This window comes from Phaenicophaeus curvirostris, chromosome 3 (assembly GCF_032191515.1).
Source record: "Phaenicophaeus curvirostris isolate KB17595 chromosome 3, BPBGC_Pcur_1.0, whole genome shotgun sequence".
NCBI classification, from domain to species: domain Eukaryota; kingdom Metazoa; phylum Chordata; class Aves; order Cuculiformes; family Cuculidae; genus Phaenicophaeus; species Phaenicophaeus curvirostris.
The window spans coordinates 13,526,351-13,543,297 of NC_091394.1; the positions used below are offsets into that span (position 1 = coordinate 13,526,351).

At 40.2% G+C, this 16,947-nt stretch overlaps 1 protein-coding gene across 11 annotated transcripts in view; it reads right to left on the reverse strand.

The window, feature by feature from the left end:
• The window catches only part of FHOD3 (formin homology 2 domain containing 3), a 388,584-nt gene that overhangs the window by 336,365 nt on the left and 35,272 nt on the right, over window positions 1-16,947 (reverse strand). For all 11 annotated transcript variants that reach the window (XM_069853399.1, XM_069853402.1, XM_069853398.1 and 8 more), the window contains exons 2-3: window positions 16,430-16,536; window positions 114-178 (exon numbers count right to left, since the gene is read on the reverse strand). In XM_069853399.1, coding sequence (XP_069709500.1) covers window positions 114-178; window positions 16,430-16,536 — 172 coding nt within the window. The remainder of the gene's footprint in view (window positions 1-113; window positions 179-16,429; window positions 16,537-16,947) is intronic.

Genomic DNA, 16,947 nt, shown 5'->3' on the forward strand with positions numbered 1-16,947 from the left:
TTTATTGGTCTTTATTCTTAACTTAGAACACAGCAAGCCTGATTCATACACCTCAGGTTTGCTTCCCTGAGCGTGTTTATTCATTCTCTTTAAGGCCGTGGAACTTCACTTACCAATGCACGCATGAACTCTCACTGACAGCTGGGTCCTCAGAATAATACTATGCTTCTTGCCCCTCCTAAAAAGAGAAGAAAAGAAAATTATGTAAAGGTGTAGGGAGGAAATAAAGTAGGTGGGAGTGCAGGAGTGAAGTGGAGTCTAGGAAAAAGGACGGGGTCAAGGTAAGGTTTTATGAATAATGTCTTTTTTTCTCCTCATCTATTTTAATTGGCAATAAATTTATTTTTCACAAGTAATTCCTTTTTGCCTATGATAGTAATTTGTAAGTGATCTCCCCACCCTTATCTTAATCACTGACTTCTCATCTTATTTTCCTTTCCTATTGCTGAAGACAGGGAACAAGAGAGCAGCTAGGTGGGCATCTGGCTAAGGTCAATCTACCACAATGACTCTTTAGAAATCCATACTAGGAAGTACCAAATGATAACCACACATTTTAATTTTCACACAAATACCTCAAAGCTAGGCATAGTAAACTATGAAAAGAAAATGCGAGGTCAAACAGGAGGTTGATTACACTTTCACAAACGTGCTCATGTACCCTAATGGGTCTTGAGAGCAAGAAGGACAATCTGTTTTTCATGCAATGAGGCAAAAATAAGGAATCCCTCATTCAGGTAGTGTCTCAATTCCATTCTAGTCTTAAATAGAATGACTTTATCTTCAATAACTACATTTCTCCTTTGCCTTTCAGACAAATTAGCATTAGACACATCCTTTCAATCTGGATTGAGCACTATTCTCAATTTCTAGGCCAGCACCCTTTGCCTCTGCACTCAAACCTGTTCACTTGATAGAAGGCAAGAAAGTAAGAAAAGCCAAATATCTTTCCCATTTGTAGAGCAATGTATTCTCTCTTTTCTCTGAAGCTAAAGATGCAATTCCTGCACAACTCACTCCAGGTGGCCCTGCTTGAGTAGGGTGGTTGGACCAGATGACCTCCAGAGGTCCCTTCCAACCTCAACCCTTCTGCAAGTCTACGAATTTATTGTGGGAAAACGTGCAAGATGTTTTTAGAAACATACGCAGCTTATTTCATGTAATGGGAGCCCTATATCACTTCTATACACAAATTTAAAGCAAATAAAAATCCAGCACAACCTTCTCAGTTATATACATTATGATTCTGCCGAGAGATTTCCCACAGACACTTAGTAGAATTTCCCACTGGCTGTATTTTCATCAGAATAAACCCACTACTTCACATATAACAACAAAGGTTCTTCCCCACTTTGCTGGATTCCTGCCCACAGTTGTTTTGAGGAATACAGGTATTTTTCACTAATTTCAATGAGAAAAGAATGTGTTCTATACCATCTCCTGAAAAAATGTGCAAGGGAAAGAAGGTTGGTGAAGTTGTGACAAACATTTTCGGAAAAATATCACTCCTAGAAGAAAATAGGAAAAATAAATGCAAAACCACATTACATGCCTGAAAATAGTAGTAGAAGTATGTACCTATAAAGGACACCGTTCCAGTTTCAGAACAGGAACTTTTCTCGACAGGTTTAAAGAAAAAACACAGAACTTGAAATGAAATTGCTCTTTGAAAGGTCTGCTCGAACAGCATTAGGATAAGCAGGAAAAGCATGAATCTTCTCTTAATGCTGCTGCAGGCTTGCATGTCTGATGAACTGCCAAGCAGCAACATACCGTTTCCCCTACAAGAGCTGCCTATAGTCAGGATTTTTAAGTTTCCAGGTGCGAGACACATTCTGCTCACCTAAACCTTTGTCTGTGCTCATGTTCTGCAGGTTGGTGATGGCTGCCCCTTCCCACAGAAGTGCCAGGACTCTTCTGGAAAATTTGATTTGATCTGAGGAATCTTTGACAGAGTAGCCAATCTAAAATACTAATAAGAGAATCTCCTGTTGATAAATCTGCTCACTTACACCAGAGTGATATTCTTACCGAGGTACGCTGTATTTCTTTGATGGACAATAAAATAAAGCATTTCTAATCCTCTCTTCTCCATTACTATTTGAGAAAAATGGAAGAAATCTCTGCTACAGAAAAAAGAGGAATGTCTCGGGGATGAAGGGCTCCCTCTGGGACCAAGAAGGACCCACTCTCAATTTCCCTTTTGCTGCACCTTCCCTGCACAGTTGTGAGCAATTGAGGTAAGGCAGCAGAGGTGTCCACCTGCCATATTAAAAGCCAGACTTCAAATACTCTGAGGACAGGAGTTTGCTTCTTGTTGGGAGGATTTGGGTTATTTGCTTTTTAGGGTCTTGTTGTTTGGGTTTTTTTAATTCAAATGATGATAATAGGTGATCCTACACTATCCTCACAGGAGTTTTAATCTAGAAAATTCTCATGACCTTCATGTCACTCCATTCCAAGCAAGGATATGCACCTTTTAGACTATTTTTATCAGTTGATTCTAGGTAGGAACAATTCTTCAGGATACCTCAGAGATTAAAATTATTTGCTCTGTAGAAACCTCTGTTGTGGTAGGAAGGACAATTGCACAAAGCCTCTGAAAACAGGAGTAGTTTGTATGTGTGTGTATACACTTTCTGTTTTTTTAAACTAGGATGTAGCATTTACTTCAGATCCCACTTTTGCTCCTGGCAAGGCAGCATCGATGCAACGCAAAACAAATTCTAAAATTTTAAATTTAAACTGGCAACAGTAACAAAGAGATTTGAAGTCTTGAGATCCAGAGCTTGGACCTTATCTTTCCCACTCCACCACACTGGTCTAACAGCACAGCTTACGTCCTTCCTACTTACATCCACTCTTCCTCATTCTGCTTCAGAGGAGCTCGGCGAAGAGCAGTTGGCTCATTTTTGCCACCTACATGTAACTTATGAAACTCTGCATAAAAATAAAATAAATAAATCTGTATTTTAGATAAAGGCCACACTCCTCAATTTCCCAAAACTAGAGAAAATACAGTGAAATCAGATGATACACACTATGGGCACGGTACAACGTTATGAGCTTCAATTATTATTACACAGGCAGGTTTCCCACCGCCCAGCCTCCAAACCCCCCTCCTTCTCCCCTTTCATAATCACTCCTGTGCTTTTATTAGGTTCAATACCAGTGAATTGCTCAAAGAAAGGCCAACTCTGAACCAGGCAATATCAGATCAATGAGGCATCAGTTTACCTTGTTCCAAGCCTCTCCTTAAAAAAGATCAGATATTCTCATCATCCTTCACTAGCAAAGCAAATACAACAGGTTTCTGAATCACACCCATTTATGCCAAAGATGGCACAGGCCAGATGAAAACTAACCTCAACTTTGTAATTATATAAATCTACCACATCATAATAAACACTGAAAATATTTTCAGGCTTAACCAGCATATAAAGCCAGCTTAATTGGACAAATTACCCTATAACAATTCTGCATCTACTTATGCCCAATGTAACAACCTGACCGTTCTAAAAATCCATCTAACACAGATGCTGCTTTTAGTGGAAAGTTCTCAAAGCATACATAGCGTAACACATGCTTCACGTTTTGTTACAGCCTCTCATAGCACTCAGGTTTCTTGGTGGACCATCAGCCGTACCCAGAAATTACATCCAAATATTTCAAGGTGAGCAGTTTAAAGAGAACAGCACCCGGCAACAACCCCTAAGCTCAAGAAGGAGCCATTGACTGCCATGAGGGAAGCCTGGACAACAGCACACTACCAGAAACAAATGCATGGCAACAAATGCAGATATAAAAGCATATTATTTTTGCAACTGGCTTTCACACCTTCATTTCAGCACCTATGCATTTCCATCTTCACTTGCACACACCTTTCAGGGAGTGGAAAATGCTTCTGGGATGGGGTATTGCCTCACAGACAGACATTTCAAAGTTTAAGGTACTCCACAACAGCAGTAGAAAACAAACTATTCCTTGTTGAATGCATAAGGGATGAAATTTTTGCCAGAGTTCAAGCACTTGAGTCTATTAGGTTTTCCCTTAAAAGGATCTGCAAGCCAGAACACACACAATAAGGAAAGTGTTTCTTAACCTGCTATTAATCAGACAGCATAAATCCTAGGCTTTGATTTCAAAGCTGTTAAGATATGGTTTGACTGAAGTTTCAGTATGACATGCTTCTCCATTCAACTGCAGAATCAAGAGATGCAAAAAAAAAAAAATTTACACTTAAAAAAAATTTTGTATAAAAGCCAAGTCTTTTGAGAGACAGTAAAAGCACACATGTGCATGGAGAGAGGAATTAAGAATCTCTCTGAAAGTCATCTGAAAATCTTATCCAAACAAATAACCTTTTTGAAGTTCTTCACAGATCATGATCCAACGATGCAAGTGTCATGTTCAAGCTCATGTTATTCTCATTGAATAATGGAAACAAAGAGGCTCAGGAAATAATAAGTATTTTTTTTAATAAAAAGTCTTTTAAACGCTAAAATTCACCTCCAATACAGTTCAAAAGGAAGACAGTGCTAATAACTCTTTCTGGTACATGACACGCAGCTGGAGGCAAACACACGCTCATCTTCAAATGAAGTGGGCTTTCCTACCTCAGTTTTTCCACCTAAAAACATAGCGTGAAGTCAGAATGTGTCTGCTTCCCGTTCTTGCAATACACTTGCAAGTTATCTAATTATTTAATATAGCATTTTCATTCAGAGCATTCTGGCACCAGAACACATTTAACAAAAGTAACAATAATTCGACAAGAGCAGATAAAAATAAGTAGACAGAGACTATTCAGATGCCTGTTCACTCTTCATTACGAAACCCACAACCTTGTCTAATTCTGGTAGAAATAATCCCAATTCCCTAAACAAAAACTAGGTAGATGAAATCTTGCAGGCTTTTTTAAGAGTAAAAAAAAAAAAAAAATCATGCACAGGAAGAACATACAGAGAGACTTGTACATGTTTCTTCACTGTGGATTATTCCAGTGTTATGTTAGATTTGCCAACACGGATTTAAAACTTAACCTCCTTCTTCCCTACTACCAACCTATATACCACACAAAAAGTTACAAGGACAGGAAAGCACACTGGCTGACACACCCTTGCCTGTGTAACTGTGCAGATAAGGACCACATATGGACTGTCACTGCAAGATGCTGGGATTTACATCGACATACTCTTCCTAAGAAAGGGGGGATGCTACAAAACGAGAAACTGTAAAGGGTCAAGAGATTCGCCAAGTATGTGTTATAAGCCACATTAATAGTGCCTAATTACTTATTAGTAATGTATTCCGAGTATATGTCTGTAAAGGTCTGGGTGGAGTCTTCTGTGTACCTCACCACAAGGCAATGACTTCTGCCAAAAGACAATGAATCACTTCACACCCTGAAATGCTGCAAGCTGAAATGGGGAAACATTTGTTCCATTTGTCCTTTTTAGTAGTTTCTGTGCAAGCACACCTCAGAAGCTGCTAAACTCCCCTCCCCACTCCCATCCCTTACTTCCTGAATCACGCTGGTTATTTCTCAGCTGCTAATAGCTAAATTCCTAAACATTAAAACAATAACCTTTTAACAGCCCCTAAAACATCTGAGGGCTGACAGTTTCCTTCACTATCGACAAGAAGCCATATATTAAGAGCTGTTCTTATTCGTGAACAATGCTGTGTCCCTTCCCGCCCCAAAAGCTCAACCCATATTTAACTGTTTTGGGCAGAAAATTTATTCTTTCATTTTGTGAAACATGGATGGGATCATCAGTTAAATCTCCACCTTAGATTTTTGCACTAAGAAAACACAAACTTTGTGAGTTGGCGAATGGTGAAGAGATTCGCATTAGAAATACTATTTTAACAATAATATCGCTTCTAGGTGAAAAACTGGAAGGGTTGTTTCCTCACTTCTTGTCAACCTCTCATCACATTCTCCTGAAGAGATGACACATCATTTGATCACTGCTTTCCAATTCTTAACTTATGTATTTGGCACCCCTAGCAGTAGCTCTCGAACTCCAGCTGCACATTCCTCCGAGGCATCTTTACATTCAGTACCTTGTAGTCATGTGGTTTTGCTGTCACTTGCACTTTGAAGTTCATAATACAGGTGGATTTTCATTTAAAAGCTCCCTGCACTTGGGTGAACAAATACCTTGTAAAAAAAAAAAAAATCAGTACTGAGAACCTACAGGACAAAGGGGCAAGGACAAATGTAAAATAAATGAATGTCACTCAGTTGCGTGACTTGATGTTTCCATCTCTTTCGGCAAAAAGTTCCTCTGATGCTCACAGCCACATCATGGGACCCATAGTTTTGGTTCCAGGAGAACAAAGTGGCAGACCAACTTGATTAGAAAAATTCCAGTCACTAAACAGGAGCAAAGTACACCTCACAATAACCTCATTCTCACAAAGGTCCTAACTCTTACTTACAATATCAAAAAGATCTCTAATTTATTAATAATAAAAATAATAAAAAACTGACTTAAATAGTTTGGAAAAACTAGCTTTAATAATATTTCATAAGCTTTTCCCTTCTACTATTAATCATTCTGTAATACCTCAAGGAAAAAAATGCTGTATTTTATGATTTTCCAATGTAATGGATGATACTGAAAAGACAGCCTGAATAAAACAGTTGCCTAAGTGATACAAAACACATTTCAAAGCAACGTCCTATTGCTCTGCCCAATTACTCTGTTTCTCAAGATGTCCTCGGTTTAACCAGACATGCAAAGAACTACTTAAAACTTTCCTACTTTGCAGTAGGGCATGCATGTGTGTATGTAAGTGTACGTACATAAAAAGAAATTCTGCTTTACGTTGATCAATATGCTTCTTTGGGTCTCTCTGCTTTTTGGAAGTTTTACATCAGCAGCATATTTGGCAAGAGTTCCTGTGTAACTTGACATACAAATTCTTAAATATTACACTTGGCCCTCAGGCCACTTATTTCTCCACATTAATTCCATCTAGGAAATGGAATGGGCTTTGCATTTATTGCTGGGCCATCAATGGTTTTGCTAGAGAGCACAGTCACTGAGCAGTAAAAATGAAATAAACTAATATTTTGCTGTACTGCTATGGTCTTAACCCTGGCAGAGGTCACCGGCTTTCATGGCTTCATTGCTGGAGATCCTGGGCTAGTCACAGATTTGTGGTTGCTTAAGCTGTTAGCTCGCCACAGGAGGTTAAATTGGAGACATTTTTATCAGAAGCGGATTATAACCTTAGTTTAGCCAGTGGTAAAACAAACACACACCAAGCACTCAGACACATGAATTTACATGGGATAAAGAGAATGCGAGCCTGCCTGTACAAATCTACTTTGCATTTACCACAGAGTAGAATCACACACAGGAGCAGTTTCCATGGAATAGCAAGTGCAGCAAGTTCACAGCTTTTCCTAATTACACAGCACAAAGTCCTTCAGCCGCCTGCCTGCTCCAGGCAACTACAATGCGAGCTGCACCAGCAGACAGCGGGTGCAAGTGGTGTACGAGGTTTGGATCCTCAGATCAATGGTTTTACTTGCAACAGGAATGGAGTTTGGAGCAGCCCCATAGCGCTTTCTGGCAGCCCTACCTGAAGCCCTCCAGATGATCTGTTTATGGAGAAAGGAAGGGATTTCCTCCTCTCAAACAGAACAGAAACATTTCCAAGCCTCAAGACCTGCTCACTTAGCTTATAACCTCATCAACAAGGAGGAGGACAGAGTGCACACACAGCTATTAAGGAGCTTCAACATGAATAAAATTAAATGTTTTTAAATAAAACATCCAGCATCAGCTGTTTCTATAAGCTGTTTTTATTTCAGTTTCCACCCTAATATACTGGAGTCCTCAGCTATTTTCACATGTAAACTCAAATGTCAAATTAGACTGTCTTGAAAAAAAGTTGTCCTAGGAAAAACCAAGAATTATTCACACACTTTTTGGTTTGGCACTGTATTTGGTATCTAATAGGTTGGGACAGAGCTAAGCATAACACTACTTTTGCAATACATTTTACAATGGAAACGATTTTTGAAGAAAAGCACTCTTACTGTATTCATTTGCCAGCGGTAATCATTAAAATTGAAAATCAGCAAATCTTAAAGTGTTTCCACAGATACCCTGGTACAGATGTAGATTTCTTCCCCTCAAAAACAGAAAGCTGTGAGTAACCTCTGGGGGAAAGTAGGGAGAAGGAGACACAGCTGTTTGAGTAGTGACTACCACAAGCTATAAAATTATGAGTCAAGTTCTTAAAAGAAAAAAAAAAAAAGAAAAAAAAGAAAAAAACCACCCTCACCAAAAGCACACCCACAAAGAAAAAAAAAAAAAACACAGGAAAAAAACAGACTGCAGAATATTTTAGAGCTTTAGACATGAAGTGCTACCCCAGAGCCCATGTCAGTTTTTCATGCTATTCCCAGATGCATAGGGTAAAATGACCATGTTCCTTGTCATTTCAGAAGCATTAACTCAAAGAGAGAGCTGCCCATGGCACGCCCTGGTCAGGTCTGTCAATCCCAAGCTCCTGCTCTCCCAAAACCAAAACCACACACGGCAGGGAAAGTCCATAAAACAATGACCTGCCTCCTCTTCCAACCTGGAGAAGGCACCACTATGGATGCTGGCTCCTTCCTAGCTGGAAGGAGCATGACACAGCTTGGAAGACTGGGAGAAGAGCAAAACCAACTTCCTTTGAAAGGCACATCAGCATACCAATGAAATGAAGAGTAACCAGTCCATCATAACACTCTTGCCTATAGGTTCTCTGCCTCAACAAGAATTAAGTTGTAAGATGCATTGACTGCACCCCTGTTCAATGTCCCCAAGTTTCAACTACAGACCACAAGTACTTGTGATCACTCTAATTTCTGTGCTTACTGACACCCTCCAGCACCCTCACTACTAAGCCCACTAAATTAGATGACCACAGGTTCTTTCCACAAGCACAGGAGAATCTTGCATGTTTTAAGTCTCTGCCTACATCCTGGTAGGGGGACGACACTGAATCCCTTTGATTAGGAGCTCCTTTTGGTGGCTGTCTCTGTTCCTGCTTCAGGGAGCTCAGGGTGTGATTCTACCAGTCAGTCTCTTGTTCAGCCTCCCTGATGCTCCTTAGCCTATCTACTTCTTCTCAAAGCTCTGCCACCAGGCAGAGGAGGTAGTCCACCTGCTCGCACCTTATAGTACTGTTGCTCTGCTGCCCTCTTTTTCCAGTGCAAGCTGGTGGCACTCGCTGCAGCCAGAGACGTGGATGGCTACGTGTTTTCTTGGGAACTCAGTGTGGTCTGACGTGTGCCTTCTGGCAGGTGCAGACGATGCTGCCTCCCACTGGGTGGACATCATGGCTGGGCTTTTTCTCACCAACTGAACTCACCTCCTGAGCATGGAGACGGTGCCCTCCCTGCTTACCCTGCCTGTGCGAACAGCCCATGCAAACTGCTGCACCCCCCATTCTGACAAGTCCTGCCCCCGTTTGTCCCCACCTGTTCACCACACTTCGTGTGATGGTGCTCCTCAGGGGCCATTTAAGTCTCCTAAGCATGCTTCTGGGAATCTCCTGCCTCCCCATCCCACCCCAGCATCAGCCACCATGTGGCAGCTGCTGCAACCAAGAGTCAGGAGCCACCTGCACCCCTAGCTCCCTCTTGGGGGGGTTCCCTTGCTCCACAGAGTGTTTCCACCTTGATCTAGCGTGTGGCTGCAGAATTTACCATCGCTGCTGCCAATTCTTGTCGACTAAGTGATTTATGACCTAGTTATGTGCAGAGGAGATTTACTTCCACACCAGTCAGCCAGCTTTAAAACTGAGAGTACATGAGAAAGCAAGCCTTGGTCTGCAGTAAAATCTACTCAAGTTTGCTATTACTTATTCAGATTCTTGTTTTCTAAATGCATTTTACATTCATAGAACAGTATTCATTCTATAACTACAGAACTAGTAGCATTTTCCTACTAGTAGAAAAGCTAAAATTGATAACTATCATCTTCACAAGATCTCTTACTAGAAGATCAACTGACCAGAAATCAGTTAATCTCATAAGCAGTTAATAATTTGTGTGGTAGAACATTTAAGCATTAATTGCCTCCATCCTACTTAAAGGGCACAACCCTCAAAGTCATATGTGCCATTCATCAGTCTCTATGAAGTACATCGGCATTTACTTAATTATTCCTGATTACATGCTCTGGAAGTGAACACTAAGAGATGCCTTCCCTGTAGCTGGAAAAGTATATAGGGCCTATCATTTTATTTTATTTTGCTGTCAAGGAATATCACAAGGTAACTATGAAAATTAATATCTACTGTTCCATCTAATAATTATTTTCAACATTCTACCTAATGATTTCTTTTTTCTTTCATAAACAAAGGCATTTTATTACGATTGAAAAACTAAGAAGTTAAAGCTGCATAAAGTTTTGAAAACATAGGCAATAATAGCTATTGCCCACAAACTTTGGGAGGGAGGGAATTAAAAAAGCCAACTTAGCCATACAGGAAAAAAAAATTATTTCATTAGAAATTAGAAAAGTTAATCTTCACAGACCTTTATTTTGCAACAGTGAAGTTTTAGCTAATCATTCACTTCAAAATGTGGTTCACCATGTTGATCTCATACATAATAGACTGGAACGCTGCTACCTTGTAGAAACTCTTATACCTTCCAGAATTTACTGTAATCTTTCAGCTATTTGATAGCCTGAATACATCTAAACCCCAATCAAAGCAAGAGTGACTGCAGCTGGGTCCCACTTAGGAAAATCCTTGAACACGCCAGACTGTTTGAGGCCTGAAAGAGCCAAGATCAAAAGCAGAGTCTTTTGCATCACTCTGTGGCTCAGCCCCATACATCATCACGGTCCTTTACAGTCTGAGCCTTTCTAGTCCCTACACCTGGATAAGTGTGGATGATATATGATATATAAAGAGCACCTTAAGTAAAACACAAGAAACGTTCCCATACCTCACCTGCTCTAAGTCTGCACTAGCTTCCTAAACTAGTTCAGTCTTCTCGATAGAAAGAAGTTAGTTGTGACTACATTTTACTGTTTGTTAGGTTGGTTGGGTTTTGCTGGTGGTTTTTTTTTCGTTTGGTGATTTGAGGGTCCTTCCCCCTCCCCCTTATTTGCATGTTTTATTATGACCACCCATCACATTTTTCAGATTCAGCATTTGGTCCAGGTAATAATTAAATATCATAGAAATTAAAATATTCAGATGAAGTAACGCATTTTTCAAATCATGAGTAACCCATTGCAATGAGCAGTCACAGTCTACTGTTTGCAGCAACACCATGACAATCTCTCACAGGCACTTCCATTATTTTTCTTTCTGTTTGAACCAAGAAACATTATGGAAATGACACCAAGCCAAAACACGAAGAGAAAACTGTCATAAGATGAGTGCATCTTCCAGCAGTGCACTAATATAAATACTCCGTCCAAACTAATACAAAACCAACACAGAATCTGCTAGTTAGCAGTACTGCTTCAAGAAATGAATCACAGCATTTTTATTAGACATAATACAGTCAACCTTCAAATGTATGCCCAGCTTCTTCATGTAAAAAAGTGACAAAAAGTTTTCCTTCTCATGATTGTGCTAGTGACAAAGTCAAAGACAGCAGAAAACAGAGTGCATGAGCAGGAAAGGAGTATCAAAGATACCTGCCCAACTCCACTGCCCTCAAAAAGATCCTGAATTGAGCCCGGAATGAACAGCAACATCAAGAAGGAAAATGTCTGTCGTACAACTTAAGCAGGACACCCAGCAAAAATGGCTTGTTACAAAGCGTGTAGAAGGACTAGAAAAATGTAAGTGCTAAAGTTATTCGTCAGAAGAACTTTAAAACAAACTATCTGCTCAACACATCTCAAATGTGTTACCCCAAGGAAATCTCCATTGCTTGTAGTGTGTTGTCCAAAGAAGCTTTTGAGTTCCACAATTTAGCACTGCATTACCTTGTGATCTACCATTAGGGCCTGTTAAGACATGCCCATGAAAAGAACTTGAGCAAGTATACTCTAATTTAAATACATAAACTTATTAACAATTCTTGCTTACTTTATAAGATCACAAGTAAACAAAGGCAAAGAGCATTAGGTGTCATGGGCACCTTAACAAAACAGTCCTTCTAAACTGCTTCCATATTACCTACTCACACAATTAAGCATTCCCAAAGTAACTTGCATTGGGAGCAATAACAACAACAAAAAAAACCAAAAACCTACAAAGCCAACCATTAAACAGCAAACAGAAAAATCATGAATACATGCCAAACAGGAAAATAAATGCAGAAAGGCAGTTTTCCTACAGGCTACTATTGACCCATTTCCTGGTCACATCACTTCTGCTGGGCCAGTGGTTCATCCCGCTTGTCCTTCTCCCCCTGCCCCCCAGCGCAGCCCCCAAAGAAAAAAACATTTTAAAACAAATACAACTCTTCTGAACCCCACAGCTACTCCCAAATGTGGAAATGAAAGCAGCAAGAGTTGCAGTCACAGGAAAACAGTCTTGCCCCATCCACATTGTGCTCATTTAACCTTTCAGGCTACGGCAGCACATGTGCTGTATTTTTTCTTCTTTAAACAGAAGTTTAGATTCTGCTTGAGTGGATAGGAACTACCAAAAGCTTCTTTTCATTATATGCAGTAACGAAAGAGGATTCCTTTTAAACTGTTTATGACTGCATGTGTTTCTAATACCTGTTATTTACAGATACACATCATAAATTTCCAGCCTAACTGCCACCACCCTCTTCTTTCTTCTTGAAGAAAAATCCTTCTCATTTCTCCCTGAGCTTTAAGGGAAGAGAGATACCCACAGCCTCTCACAAATAAAAATTTGTAAGATGGTGTTTTCTCTGATGTTTAATAATTCTCCTTTCAGTAGTGGGTGTTTGAAAACAAACAAAACTAACAAAAATAAACATCACAGTTTTGCCTGGGCAAACAGGAATATTTGGCAAAAAGATGCTGAAAATAGACAGACTTCAGGATACTCTGGTCACTCTTAAGAGGAGTTTCCACAGTTTTTAAATTTTAAAAATACCATGAATATCCAGCTATTAAGTCCTTCATTCAGAGTTCACCAAGCTTCAGTGACCCTGATGAGCACAACAGCCTTGGCATGGAGAGAGGCAAGACCTGAGGTAGCCTAATCTCAGAAAATTAAAAGCTTTGAAGATTAAGAGCAGGACCTTGAAATGACCCAGAGAGAAAGAGAGACTCAGTGGTTTCTGCAGCCAGTCCCTCCCAGACAGCAGGCTTCTGCTAAGCCCCCAACATCCACAGCCAGAAGCTCCAGCTTGGGAACACGCCAGCTCAGCATTGTGGTCTTTGCAGGGGCAAAAGATCAGAGCTGCCAGGCCCAAAAACGTTTGCGAGAAACCTGGGATGAAGGCTGGCATTCCTGACTGCATTTCTTACCCTCTGTCTAAAATATTCCCTTTTTCTGGATAACATCACATGAGCTGCATTACCATTCTCTTGCAAAACATGGGCGAAAACGGGATGCAGAAATCCAGTGGAATCTACACCAGTACTGAAGATACTTGCATTTCGTTCATTGCATTGCATTTCGCCTACTGAATTTCCACTTTACACCCTAAGATTCACCTTATCATTTTCAAAGCACCATACTCACTGACATGCTTTCTGCTCTCAGTTCCCAAAAGCATCGGATCCTTTCCTGCCAAGCTGCTGACAAGTCAGGGGTCACTCTTAGTTCATTTTCTGGCTGATCAGTACACCTAGATGCAAGGGTTTGTACCTCATTGAGATACATCCCAGTGCAGCAGATCAAAATGCTAGGATTTCAGGGCTCCAATCATCAAGTTGCTGGGTATGTGTGTGTAGGGGAAATTGAAGAAATCCCCTCAACCTCACAACACACAAGTGAAAGCACAAGCCCCGTATCATTCAGCAGCACTGCACATTAAACACAAACTAGCTTGTATCTAGAAAGCACCTCAGAAGAGGTGCTGAGGGAATACTCCCCTAAGGCAATTGTCCCCTCTCCTCTCTGTAGCAAGGTGTAAGTGCCTTTGTGCTTAAAAGTGACTTGTCTTCTGCTTTACTCCCCAACACACCCGATGCTCTTCCTTTGCTCCATTCTCACTACTTCAACATTTTGCAACTACCACCACCTGCATAATTTATTAAGAACACAGGGTCTGAAAGGGGACTGTAGCGGGAAGCCATCGAAGAAAGATGGGTCACAGCAGCTACAATGGCAGCACCCAAAAGCCCATCCTGGCGTTGCACCCAAGCCTGAAGTGTGAAAACACAACACTTGCTATTGACCCACAATTACCAGAGGGACAACTTGAGAAAGCAAGGAAAAGACCAGCAAAGGTGAGGGCTACATACCCGACAACAACAGATATAAAAGTTATTCGCTTTCATTTCACAAAATCCATTTCAAAAGATAACTATCAGAATTTGTAGCCCAAACTTGGGTGACACACCTTAGTATACCCGGTTTCATACTTCCCTATAAATCTTTCCAGATAAATGAAGGACCTCCTGGAAGACTTCACATTACCTGGCAGGACAAGCCATTAGAAGAAGCAATTATTTAACTGACAAGAGACTGTGCAATTCAAAGGAGGCCTGCACACACATACAAAATACACAAAAATATAACCTGATTTTTTATCTCAAAACAACACAGTAGACATGCGATTCCAAGGAGCACACTATTTCCACATGTTTTGGTGGTTTTCCTAGGATAGCTGCCACAAAGAAAACTAGAATTCATGTTTCATGAACAACTTGTATAATTGATTTTATGTGCCCAAAGGAAGCAGTAGTTAAAACAAGACGGAAGGTAGCTTGCCATTTCAAGTGTCAAGTCTGGCAGGAAAACCACCAACTAGTCTCCGGCTTGCCAAATGGCCTGGGGATGCCGCTGTGGGGCATCAAAGACAATGAAGTTAAAATTACTAGAATTACCATGGAAACATCAGTGGAAAGAAAAGAAACTGTGATTTAACAATCCATGCACACTACTACAAAACATACCAAAAGAGAAAATCTTTCCTTTATCTTACTTCAGCTTTTTTTCAACTAATATAAAGTTAGTTGTAAGTAAGAAGTTGATGAAGTTGATGTTCTTTGCAGCAATTTATCGCCTCTGCATAAAACTGAAGACCAGATCAGCTTCTACTCAAGACTCGTACTACACAAGAAGTGAGGCTCAGTTCAGCTCTATTGGCTGTTCTGTCTATCGAAGAATCTTCTTCTAATTTAATTCCTAACAGAACAGTTTCTTTACCATCTATCAGTTATAAAAATATGCTCCAAACTGGTAAGTATGCAGAAGACATATACAAATGCACCTACATGAATACCCAGAACATATTATTTAAAATTGTTCTCCGCATAAAATAATCAAAGGCACAGTTTAAATTCGTAAGAACTATTTATCAAAGACAAGACAGCTATCACAAAAAGCAGAGAAACCTGCAGCTAAAGAGCTGCATCTCTTAGTGTTAACAAGCCCTGACCAATTCAGAATGCAATTAATTTCCTTCTGGCACTGCTTCATTACTCACGTACATGAATTCCATGCCAAAACACACCCATAAAATTAATTACAACTATCCAGTCCAATATAGCAACCAACAAGGCCAAAATAGCTCTAGGCTGTCTGTTCGTTTTGTACCTTAAATATGACAATCAGCTAAAAGATCCAGAAAAAAAATTCTTCTAAAAAGCTAATTTTATACATGCGTACACGTAGAAACACATTGATGCTAACTTTTGTTTTAACCTTCAGTTCTCAGAGGTGGTTTATGGGACGCTGTGAGACATCAATCCATGTGTGCCAGCAATAATTATGACAAAAAAATAAAGGGGGGAAAAAAGGCAAGAGAAGAGAAGACAATATTCAAAAACAATTATCACGACCACCACCTCCCTGGGCTGACTAAATCAATTCCAGGAGAAAAAAAAAAGTAAAAAGAAAAAAAATACAGGCCTTTTCTCCAAGAATATGAAAGGAGGCCTTAAATCTCAAGGCACAAAGAAATTGAATTTGCAACTTCAGGAGCACTGCCCTGATATAATCTTCTACACCAACTGTTACTGTATAAGAAAGATCTCCAAGTTCTCAATAACAGCCATGTTCATTTTCCAACTTCCAAAAGCACTACTAAAATTTACTAAACTAGTCAAGACATTTATCTTAATGGATTTCTTACAGTATACAATCTTCTAGAGAAATCTAAGATTGAATGTAGCAAGAAAAGTAATAAAATTTTTAAGCACAGAACTGATGTGCTTACAGAAGAAAGAACTTAATCTTTTCGGTTCCTACACAGGCCTGAATGTACCAAGTAAACCACATACACTTCTGAAACCTCAAATTGTTTGGACAAATATGCTTATTTATCCAGATTTAGTGAACATTTACTTACCCAGCATCTTCCTGGAAGCCTTCCAATTCATCTCTTTGTTCTGCTAAGGTGGATTCTAGATCCAGATAGGTACCATTGTGAGACAATTGCAGGGTACAGTCATCAAGCTGCAAAACAAAATTTGGATCGTTAGACCACATCGGTCATTGTCATAGAATCGTAGAATGGTTGGGTTGGGAGGGACCTTAAAGATCATCCAGTTCCAACCCTCACGATACGTTCAAGGACACCTCCCACTAAACGAGGCTGCTCAAGGATGCATCCAGCCTGGCCTCGAACATGTCCAGGGACAGGGCATCCAGAACTTCCCTGGGCAACCTGTGCCAGTGCCTCACAACCTTCATCATGAGGAATTTCCTCCTAATATCTAATCTAAATCTTCCTCCTTCCAATTTAAAGCCATCCCCCCTCGTCCCGTCACTACATGCCCTTGTAAAAAGTCCCTCCCCAGCTTTCTTGTGCACCCCCTTCAGGTACTGGAAGGTGATTATAAGGTCTTCCTGGTGCCTTCTCTTTTC